At 33.6% G+C, this 12031-nt stretch overlaps 1 protein-coding gene across 1 annotated transcript in view; it reads right to left on the bottom strand.

Moving 5' to 3' along the window:
• Nucleotides 1-10619, bottom strand: part of LOC140450580 (uncharacterized) — a 34282-nt gene extending 23663 nt beyond the window's left edge. Inside the window, exons 1-3 of the mRNA XM_072544236.1 lie at nucleotides 10083-10619; nucleotides 7281-9294; nucleotides 5248-6482 (exon numbers count right to left, since the gene is read on the bottom strand). Of these exons, the coding sequence (XP_072400337.1) occupies nucleotides 5248-6482; nucleotides 7281-9294; nucleotides 10083-10619 (3786 nt within the window). The remainder of the gene's footprint in view (nucleotides 1-5247; nucleotides 6483-7280; nucleotides 9295-10082) is intronic.
• Between the last annotated feature and the right edge of the window lie 1412 nt (nucleotides 10620-12031).

The following is a 12031-nucleotide window of genomic DNA, read 5'->3' as shown; positions in this document are numbered from 1 at the left end:
GACTATATTTAGTACACGACATTTGTCTAACCCAAAGTGCATACTGATATCATTTGAAAACGTTTCTACAGTTTTTAGCATTTGATCTAAGTGATTTCGAGTGGAGAGTGCGACATTATTTATTATTATTGACATATTTTGTTTATTGACGTAGCACAAAAAATAGTCCACAATGTTTGTAAGAGTTTGATTTATTATCTTTTTTACTAAACAAATTGCAATTATTTTAAAATTTGAACATAACAAATCAATCTTCAAGAACTATCTTTAACAAAAATAAAACATTAGTTTACTAAGACTAATAATAAAAAAATATAAGAGATGTCAAAGAACATAATAAATTTTAGCCGGAATAATATTACAGTCATTGCAAATTGGATTTATATATGTAAACTGAAAAAATATAATTAAAAAACTATTTGTCAATTTCTATAATTAAAAAACTATTTGTTAAATAATTGTCAATTTTGTATCTATTTAACATATATTTAACCTCAAATTGGGAGGTCCAAAACTGTCAGATAAAGGCGGTAGATGTCGCATCAGTCATGCACGGAACGAATACTCTCAAATAGCAATAAAAAAAAACGTATTTACCAAATATTAAAAATAGATCTCGAACTGAACCGAAATTATCTGACAATAAAAGTAGGGCTTATAGTCCAGTCGTCAAAGAGTTGACCCCTAAAACTCATACGAACAAGCTGAATTTTGCCGAGAATATTAAATTTGGGTCTCCAAAAGAGATGCAAAAAAGTTTACCACTTTTACCTTCCGGTTTCCTTCTAAAATTCCCCTCGCAAGGGGGTAAAAACGCAAAAAATCGATTTACAAAGAATCTGTACACAGTAGAAAAAATGTTTCAAATAAAAAATGTAGGTGAGATAATTTAAAAAAAAAAAACGTTGTAAGTGTTTTTGTGTACAGTGAACCGTTTTCTTAAAAACAACGCTTGAAGCTACCGTCCATTTTGCATGTCAGTTACGCGCGCGAAATCAAAGTTCAATAAAATTTGTATCAGCTCGACGGTAAAAATTAGATATCTTTTGATCCAAATGTCCTATGGACAGAAATCAAGATGCGTTTTAAAGGCAAAGAGTGCAGCTTTCGTATGCAGTGGTGTATTTTGCCGAGAATAAAGTCAGTTTTTATAAAGGTATTAAATAAAAAAAATATTGAAAAATTTATCTTTAACCTTTTAGTAGACGCAGCTTGTCTAGGAGACCAGTGGGAGTCAATGACAATCAATTCTAAAGCCAATCGGAAGCTTTCGAATGTATCCGGCTCTGTACCTTCTTTTGATAGGTTAGGTACATTTATCTACTGTGTATCATTGCATTGTGGATGCTCGAACTGTAAGTTTGTAATTTGTAAAACCGGTGCAGTGGACAGTGTGCGTCTGGAAAAGTAATATAATTTTGTGACTTGTAAGTAATTGTTTTATAATAAAACATAGAAAGAAAAATAGAAAAAAAGATTGTTAGAAATTTTGGGACGAACTTTCGATGGATGATTAGTATGATAATGAAGAGGAATCGGGAGAAGACGATCATGTAGAAGAAAACTTTAAGGAAAGCGATACATAACAGAAAAAGGAGGAATTAGATGATGAGTCAGCTTTTGCCATTGGTCCATATTTTTTGGACAAAGATAATAAAACAAAATAGGCTAAGCATATTAGCCCTAAGAATGTCAGAACTGGAAGTGAAAATATTGTTCTGCAGCTTTTGGGTTTAAAACAACGTGTCAGATAGAAAATCGATATTTTAGATAGCTGGAACAGTCTATTTGATACTAATATGTTGCAAATAGTTGTTGATGACACGAATACAAAAATAGTATAGAGGACTTGTGGAAAACGGACAGCACTAGTATAGAGGTATCCCGCCTGACGACAATAAACGTCACGTGATTCAGAAATGTACTAAGGTATATTCAAACTGATGATATCAATACAAGGCATGATACAGTAAGTTTGGAAAAATTAGCGCCAATAAGAACGAAAATTAAAAAAGTTTTCTCTCATTCGCAATAAGTAACCGTTGATAAAAAGTTAGAGGCTTTTAGAGGACGATACTCGTTCCTCTAGTATATACCAAGCAAACCCAATAGATACGGTATAAAAATATTTGCACTACCACCGACAATATTATTGGTACATTAGCGATGATCTTGATATAAGCTCGAAGAAAAATAATTTTCTTCTCTTGAGAACAATAAAAGTAAATAGAAGAGAAATTCCCACATATTTGTTTATATTTGATTAAAGAGTTTCTAAAAGTTCATCAACTTTATCTTTTCAACCCCAAACGGAAAAGAAAGGGAAAAATCTAGTACTAGCAAACCAAGTTTTTGCATGTGAAAGAGCATGTAATTAAAAACAATAATAGTAAAAATTATGATATAAAAGCTAAAGTCATCTGGCAGGCTGCAGTTAGCATGAAGCCTTATGAAATATCATTTAAGGTAAATTATTTAAATTTTTCCTATTTCAATTGCATAAAAATGAAATTATGTGATATTTACTTTTTCATATTAAGTAATAGCACGAATCCATATTTTTCTTTTCCTTAATTTATATGTAATCTTTGGAAACCTATAAAAGCTACACTCATTATTTTTGCTATTATTAGCACAAATAAATACGCAACATGTATTTGCACCCAATTTTGATAAAATTTATGCGTAAAGAGATCGCAAAGGTCCAATTTTGTCATATTTCGCGGCTACGCACGCTGGCGTCGTTTCAAGGTACCCCTACCATGGCCACGCACGAAGCGAATACTAACGGAAAACTAATTATTTTAATAATTACGGTAGATATTTCAGTTCTAAAAACAGCCGTAATCTGGTAGTCTACGCGTCAGCACTTAAGTGCTAATATTGAGATGCAATATTACATAATAAAAGTTAATGATTTGTTTAGTTCCTTAGTAGTTGAGTTTTAAAATACATTTAAAATTACACATTTTTATGTAATCTTTTATTATATTAAGCGTATCTCGTTTTCCACATTCACAAGAAAAATTTCAAAATGTGATAATTATCTTTAATTTAAAAATCTAATAGTTGACATTTTGAAAATTCTTTACTTTTTTCCTCAACTATTCTGATGTCTATGAGGTTCTGACGCCGTTAAATGTAAATGGCGTGCATTGATTCTTATATGACAAATTCTATAAAAAACATCGGTTTTTGTAACATTAAGCCCCTAAGGCTAAATTTTTTGTAAGATTACTTACTATAAGTTTCTTTAAAACCGGAGAAATTTGCGAAAGTACATATTTTTGATTTATCATGAATGAGTTAATTTTGTCCAAGAGTTTATATGCAACGTGGTTAACATTGTATCTAATTTCGTAAAAGTGTAAAGGGCACTTAACCAAAAACGAGCGATTTATGGTAATATATTTGCCCAAGTTAAATTGAGTATTCAGAATGACGATGTTAAGTGTGAATTCATTAAAGTGCAGAAAAGCCCTCGAGTAATGAAAATGCACTGCTGGGTTGAGTCTCGGTTAGCGGTCGAATAACGTTCTAAAAGTCTCTTAAATGAACAGAAGAATGGTCAGTGAACTAATTCATTTTAAGGAGATAGCAAATAATTTAAAATAATGGTTTAAAATTCAGTTAAAACAGAATATATCCGTAGATGCACTGTTTTACTAATTGAACTAAATTCTAAAGCATTGCTTTAGTAATATTAAGACCAATATACAATTATACAGTGCCCTTATATAGCATTTAAGATTTTTCATGTCACTTGCTTATTTATTTTAAGAAAAAATATATATTTTTCCAATACTTGATATTGATTTGATATGAAATTATACATTTTCGTCTAGAAGATTCAAAAATATTTCTGATGGAAATACACGTTGTAGAATAATCTATATAATTTATAGACTACAAGCCCGTGGGAGATTTTATAAGGGTCATTTGACTCATTATCAATCACATCGACGGCGTCACGACATAAAATTACGATAATGAGATTCTTGCGCCTAAAATTAGTATTTACAAAGAGCTATGACAAAACAAAAGGATTTAATCGACAAAAAAGTGCTGAAGAGTAAATTTGATCTCACCTTTTTCTAACTGCCAATACTCGTCGCTGCAAGACTATAGAAAATGTCACACCGAGAGTGCAGTACGGCTAATATAGGAATGCACAATCGCCGGATTTCACGCCTTGTGCTTGGCGATACAAACAGGTCCAAGTGGTAGTCACAGAACCATATCCAGATCTCTACGCCGGGCTCTGTTATTTATTATAAAATAATATATTGATAAAATAATTGCCTTCAAGTAGCCAAATAAGAGGCATGAATTTGAATAAAAAGACCTTAAGTTTTTAGCAAGAATTTTATTATAAAATTGTATACTTTATTAAACTAACAAATGTATTTTAAATTACATTTCTTGATAGCTATAAATATACCGGGTGGAACCTGAGCGAAGATGTAGGTGTTTGTCCTTACACCTTTGTCCTGATGGCTTTGTTTCACGCACCAGTAATAGGTCGCTGGTTTTTTCCCTTGGGGAACAAGGTTTTTTCTTAGGGAAATAGGTTCACTTTATATATATTTCTTTGAAGGACCACCCAGAAAACTGGGAAAAATGAAGATTCGAAAAGAACCTTTGAACAAATATATTTAAACAAATACAATGTATTTTAAACGCCGATAACTTGCATATGATACACACTTGTCGGTGATACAACATTGACACAAACTTATTAATATACCGACTGGTTTAAAACACTAATATGCCGCTGGGGCGAGTAGAGCCTGACGCTCCTTCAGTGCTGGAATTTGAACTGATACTGATGTCCACTCTCTCCCCTCAATCACAAACATTCCGAAATCTCCCCCCTGACCCCTCGACGTATTAAAAGATATGTTTATTTTTGAAATACCTTTAACTTTCAAATCATTGATAAAAAGTACCTGATAAGGGTATTTGTCTCAACTTGCGGAATTTTGGAATGCGTCAGAGGGTAATTTGGAAAATACTAATCCTTTCATTGTTACGATTCTATGAAGGTTTTAGAAACTTGTGTAGAAAGTTATTTAAATGCAAGATAACGGCGCTTTACAGATTATTAGTTAGTACAAAGAAATTTTATATATCTAAACTAATATACAGTATGATACAAAAATAAACTAAATAATATAATACAAAAATAGACTAAAAATATTAAGTATTGTTGTTACGCAACATAGTCCCCCCGTTGATGTGACCTACATCTAAATGAGTATGGGGTAAAGGACATACTTTAACAACAGATCTTATAAATGTTCCGTCTTTAGTTCTTAGTTTTACAGTTCTAACCCTGCCGTCTTTACCTGGCAGTGTTTCGATTACTCTTGCCAGTGGCCATTTTAGAGGAGGAGCGTTATCATCGATTAGGAGTACAAGATCATCGACTTTAATGTTTTCTTGGGGCAGAAACCATTTGGGCTTATTTTGGAGGCGATTTAAATAATCCCTAGACCAACATTTCCAGAAATGCTGCTGAATTTTGCTGCATTTCTGCCACAGTGATAAACTATTTTCGGATTTTGTCGAGATATCTTTTTCTGAATAGGAAGTCATGCTGCTTCCAATGAGAAAATGAGCGGGGGTTAGAAAAGAAAAATCAGTTTGACTGTCTGACAATGGACAGAGGGGTCGTGAATTTAAAACAGCTTCTATTTGAGCCAAAATAGTGGTTAATTCCTCAAATGTAAAAATATTATTGCCCATCATCCTTACTAAATGATACTTGCAGCTCTTTATAGCTGCTTCCCAAATTCCACCATGATGTGGAGATCGAGGTGCAATGAACTTCCACTCAATTAATGTTGAGGCTGCCAATTCTTTTATGGTAGGTAGAACATCCGTTCCCATAAAAAAGTCATAAAGCTCTTTTAACTGATTACGAGCTCCAAGAAAGTTGGACGCATTGTCCGAATAAATGGTTTTAGGAATACCTCTGCGTGAAATGAATCTTTTTACCGTTAGTAGGAATGCTTCGGTGCTAAGACTGGACACTAGCTCTATATGGACTGCCTTAGTGACGAGGCATACAAATACTGCTATATAAGCCTTACAAATGGGAGCACGTCGCAGTTTTGAAGATTTTATTTGAAATGGGCCCCCGTAGTCGATGCCGACATTTGTGAATGGTCGAGAGACCTGAAACCGTTCTTTGGGTAGATCGGCCATTATTTGATGAGCTGGTCTTGCGTTAAATCTGTAACAGTTCTTACATTTGTAGATGATCCTCTTGATTTCTCTTAGTCCATCAAGAGGCCAATAAGTGAGTCTAATATTTGACAATGTATTTTGAGGGCCTGTGTGCAATAGGCGAATGTGTTCTCTTTCAAGTAACGATCTAGCTACCTGGCATTTTGTAGGAAGAAGAAGTGGAAATTTTTGATTATACGAAACATTTGCATTGCGAAGTCGTCCACCAAGTCTTATTAAATCAGATGCGTCTATAAATGGATTCAATTTTAAGATAGCCTTATTTTTTATTATTTTTTGATGCTTTAAGTCTTTAAATTCTGATTGAAAGAATGTTAGTTGAATGATTTTAACTATTCTCTGCTCGGCTTCTATTAATTCGGAAGCCGAAAGTACACCATTTCGTTTATTTTCTTTATTTTTAAGATTGTAAATATACCTATTGCAATATGCAATTACTCTTTGTAACCGAGTGAAAGATGAGAATTTACAAAAAGTTGTATATAGAGTAGGTTTCGAATTATTTACAGCGTGTAAAGTGGCTTTTATTTCAGGGATATCTGTTATATCAATATTTGGAACAAATTCATTAAATTTAGTGGTTGCATTCATTAGAAAATGGGGCCCATGCCACCATAATGTATTGTCTACCAGCAGGGCCGGTGTGGTACCGCGAGACAGAATATCTGCTGGGTTATCTTTAGAACTTACGTGATTCCATAAATAAGTTCACGTTAACTCCTGTATTTGAGTTATACGGTTTGCTACGAAGATTGACCAACGAGAAGGGTGAGAATTTATCCATGCAAGTACAATTTGGGAGTCTGTCCAGAGCCTAACCGAAGCTGTGGAAGAAACCTTTGGTGAAATAATAAGAAAGATATTTGAAATCAGGGTAGAAAGCAAAACAGCACCTAATAATTCAAGTCTGGGTAGGAAAATGGTTTTTAGCGGAGCTACACGACTCTTTGAAGTAATTAAGTTGCATGAAACGATTCCATTTTCATGTAAAACCCGTAAATAAATACAAGCGCCATATGCCTTCATACTTGCATCGCAGAAACCATGGATTTCAATTCGAGAAATATTGAGCGGATTGAGCAGAGGTCTAGAGATTGTGAGTTTTGCAAGATCAGGAATGTGAGCTAGAAAATTCAACCATTCTGATGAAATTTCTCCTGTGAGTTTGTCATCCCAATTTAAGTTACATATCCAAATTTTTTGCATTAACAACTTGGCAGATACAGTAATCGGATTTATTAGACCAAGAGGATCAAAAATAGAAGAGATAATTGATAGAACTTCTCTTTTTGTGTATTTTGGTTCACTAGAAATGTCAGGAAGAGAGATAAAGAACATGTCAGACTGGGAATTCCAACATATTCCAAGAGCTTTATTTGACCAATTGTCGGGTTTTATTACATAATTAGATTTTTGAGATTCAGAGGAAATAGAGTCAAGAAACTCGGAAGAATTAGAACTCCATTTATGGAGTGGTATCCCAGCGGAATTTAGACTCGTAGAAAGTTGCTTATAAGTCTTGTACAAAGTCTCGATATCATTTGCACCATGTAAAATATCATCTACATAACAAGAATTTTCTAGAGTATCAGCAGCTAATGGGTATTTTTCTTTATTTCGAACTGCCAACTCTTTAAGACACCTAGTACTTAAAAAACTAGCTGAGTTTGTGCCGTAGGTCGCGGTCTGAAGTTCTAGACATTTTAATTCTTCTTGCGGGGAATTGCGCCACAGAATGTTTAGTAGAAATGTCTGTTTTGGGTTAATTTTTATTTGCCTAAACATCTTTTCGATGTCGGCGATAAGAGTATATTTGTAAAGTCTAAAGCGAATTAGAATTTCAAACAAATCAGGTTGTACAGTATAACCTTTGAGCATAATATCGTTGAGAGACACATTTGAGGTTGATTTCATTGATCCATCAAATACAACCCTGAGTCGAGTAGTTAAGCTATCATGCTTGAAAACACAATGATGTGGGAGAAAAAACTTATGTTCGGACAATTCATTAAACTTAGAAAGGGGAACGTATTTACAATGCCCTAAAGAAACATATTCTGATATGAATTCTGTGTGCAGATGCCGTAACTCGTCTGATTTGTTAAGCCTTTTTTCAAGATTGAAAAAACGTCTTTTTGCCAAATGAAATGATTCACCTAATTTTTGATATTCATTAGGAGTCTTCAGAGGTAGGTCTACTTGAAATCTGCCTCTAGGAAGAATTGTTAGTGAAGATTTGAATATGTCCTCAGCTCGCTGTTCTGAGGGAGTTATTGTTTTTGCATGAATAGAAGTGAGTGGTTTAGTCTCTTCTATTTCCCAAAAATTCTTTAAAAGAGAATCAAGATCAGCAGTTTGTACGTGTAACGAAATATTTGAATAATGTGAGTGAGCATTGTTTTTTGAACGAGTCGCATTTGATCCTAACATTGTATAACGAGAGTATGGGATATTTCCACCTACAATATAACCCAAATGAGTGTTTTGAAGAATAGGAAGGTTGGGGCCTAATTTTATTAAGCCGTAAGTAACTAGGTCAAAATAAATATCAGCTCCTAAAAGCATGTCTACGTCCGACGGGGTACAGAAATGTGGGTCTGCAAGTTTTATATTTTTTGGTATTTTTAATAAATTTAAATCCAGCGCGACTTGTGGATGCTGGCACGTAATGCTTTCGAGGACAGCACAGGACAGATTAAAATTTTTACCAGGATATGTGTTTGAATAGATTTTAAGGTCTACCATCTTGTTTGAAACAGAAGAAGTTTGAGCTATACCTGATATTTGAAGATTTCTGGTATAGGGGGAATAACAAATTCTTTTGGCTAACCTGTCTGTTATGAAGGAAACTTGGCTACCGGAGTCTGTTAAACAACGAACAGAGATGGGATTGTTTTCAACATCGTAAACAGTTACCAAAGCAGTTGCGAGTAAAATTTGCAGATTGTTCGAATATACAGAGTGGGACGAAATATTGCTCGGCCCTGGAAGATTTTGCGTATCTGGTAAACCTTGCGGAATTGCATTTGGAACAGAGTTGTTCTGCGAATTTGCATGAATATTCTCCGAAGTGAATTGAGACGAATGCTGATTTGGACGTTGATGACGTGAATTCCGAACAAATTGATTTTGGGCGGGTTGACTTTCAGAATTCGATCTATACGAACTTTGCCGTGAAATATTTTCCGACGGGTGCGAAATGTGAAGCAAAGAGTGATGTCTTTTATTGCAGGTTTTGCAATTCGAAGATGAGGAACAAGAATTAGACATATGACCACTAGCAAGGCAATTGAGACAAAAACCTTTGTTTTTTACTTTTTGCATGCGCTCTTGAGTGGACAAATTTAAAAATTGTTGGCAAGAGTATACTTTATGTGAGTTAGAATTGCATACGAAACATTTAAAAGATGTATCTCTATTATTTATAGAAATATGAAGAGACGGTTTTGATTTATAAACTGTTTTCTCTTCAAAGATCAAAAATTTTCCAATATCTTACATTCCTTTTCAATAAAATTCAAAAACTCATATATTGTAGGAAGTTCGTTGAAATCTCTTTCGGATTCAAAGGATCGTTTCATATTAAAATCTAATTTTTGTGTGAATATATGAATTAAAATTAAATCTGCAAGATTGTCGGAGATATTTAAATTATTTAGCGCACTTAAATTCTTTTTTATGTGAGTTAAGAATTCTCGCAAGTTTTGAGCAGTATTTTTTGTTAATGAAGAAACGTTCAAAAGTTGTTTTAAATAAGTGTTAATTATTAAACATTTGTTTTCAAATCTATTCTTAAGCGTATCGAGCGCAACGAAAAATTTTGAGCCTACAACTTCCAAATTTTCAATTAGTTGTAGAGGCTCGTTCTTGAGAATTGATTTTAAATAAATTAGTTTTTCAATATCTGAAAGATTTAAATCATCTACGATAAGTTTGGTAAACATCTCGATAAAACTAGGCCAATTTGCTATATTTCCATCGAAATGTGGAATTTTTATTTCCGGTAGGCGGATATGATGGTTATTTGAATGATTTTGTTGAGCTGAGGTGCACACAACAGAATTTACTGAAATTGTATCAATTTTATTCTTTAGAGCTGATCCTAACGTTAAAAATCTGTCTTCTACGTCTGCCATGTCAACAGAAAATTCATCATCTATTGTCTCTAATTCATTTTGAACCTCGAGATATTTGTCAAAAACTTTTGATAGATAATCCTTTCTAAAAATTAATTCATTTTTTGAAATATTACTTTTTTCGTTTTCTTTAAACCAATTCTCCAATCTAGTTATCGAAGCTTTACTTCGACCTCTTGCCTTAACAAGATCATCTTTTACTTTAACAATATCATCAACCGTTTTATCCATGATTAGCTGATTGAATTAGATTAAGATTTAGTAAGCGAGAAATATGTGAAAGAATTTGATCTTTAAATTGAAAAAACAGAAGAATAGTAATAAACACAGAGATATAGCGAAAATATGAGAATTTACACTAAAAATCGAAAATATAAGTAAAAGGATATAATAATTATAAAAATAATATCGAAATAACGAAAATGTTCAATAAATGTTCAAAAAGAGTTTATAGTATGCAATTCACAAATGATACTAAAATTAAAAAACTTACAGTTTGTTGAGTGTGATGCTAGGCGTTAAATCAGCTACCAGGATGAAGGAGTCTGGAGGCGTCCTACTGGAAGATGCTGCAGATGCTGCGTTGATGTCTAACTTGAAGATGAGACATGCGAAGATCTCTGATTCGAAGTTGAAATGTGAAGAAGTCCGGTTCGAAGGAACATGAGCGAAGATGTAGGCGTTTGTCCTTACACCTTTGTCCTGATGGCTTTGTTTCACGCACCAGTAATAGGTCGCTGGTTTTTTCCCTTGGGGAACAAGGTTTTTCCTTAGCGAAATAGGTTCACTTTATATATATATTTCTTTGAAGGACCACCCAGAAAACTGGGAAAAATGAAGATTCGAAAAGAACGTTTGAACAAATATATTTAAACAAATACAATGTATTTTAAACGCCGATAACTTGCATATGATACACACTTGTCGGTGATACAATATTGACACGAACTTATTAATATACCGACTGGTTTAAAACACTAAATCGTATTTGTCTCAACTTGCGGAATTTTGGAATGCGTCAGAGGGTAATTTGGAAAATACTAATCCTTTCTTTGTTACGATTCTGTGAAGGTTTTAGAAACTTATGTAGAAAGTTATTTAAATGCAAGATAACGGCGCTTTACAGATTATTAGTTAGTACAAAGAAATTTTATATATCTAAACTAATATACAGTATGATACAAAAATAAACTAAATAATATGATACAAAAATAGACTAAAAATATTAAGTATTGTTGTTACGCAACAGAACCTCCGGTAACTCGATTTCCGTGCACCCAGCCCAATATCCGAAAAGCCCATACTCTGATTGGACTGGTAAATGCATTTTATTGGTTATACAGTGTAAAATAATCAAAGGTACTCACAGATATTCAATTACTTATACTAAAGTCGTCCTCTACATCCGAGATGTCGCATTCGCTTTCGGTACTCTCCCCTGTGTTCACGTGTATTATCAATTGGTCTACATCATCTTGCAGGTTGTCCGCAGTCCACATCTCAGTTTCCGTTTTCTCAACAACATGAGTGACATAATTGCGCCAAATTTGCTCTGTGACTCGTGCGAAACCGTCGTCGATCAACTGGCGTACCTCGTCGTTTTTAAAAGTGGTATTATGGGTACCTACATATCGCTTAACTTG

This window comes from Diabrotica undecimpunctata, chromosome 9, assembly GCF_040954645.1.
Source record: "Diabrotica undecimpunctata isolate CICGRU chromosome 9, icDiaUnde3, whole genome shotgun sequence".
Classification (NCBI taxonomy): Eukaryota; Metazoa; Arthropoda; class Insecta; order Coleoptera; family Chrysomelidae; genus Diabrotica; species Diabrotica undecimpunctata.
Note: the sequence above shows the minus strand (reverse complement) of the source record. Positions and strands in the feature narration are given on the sequence as shown.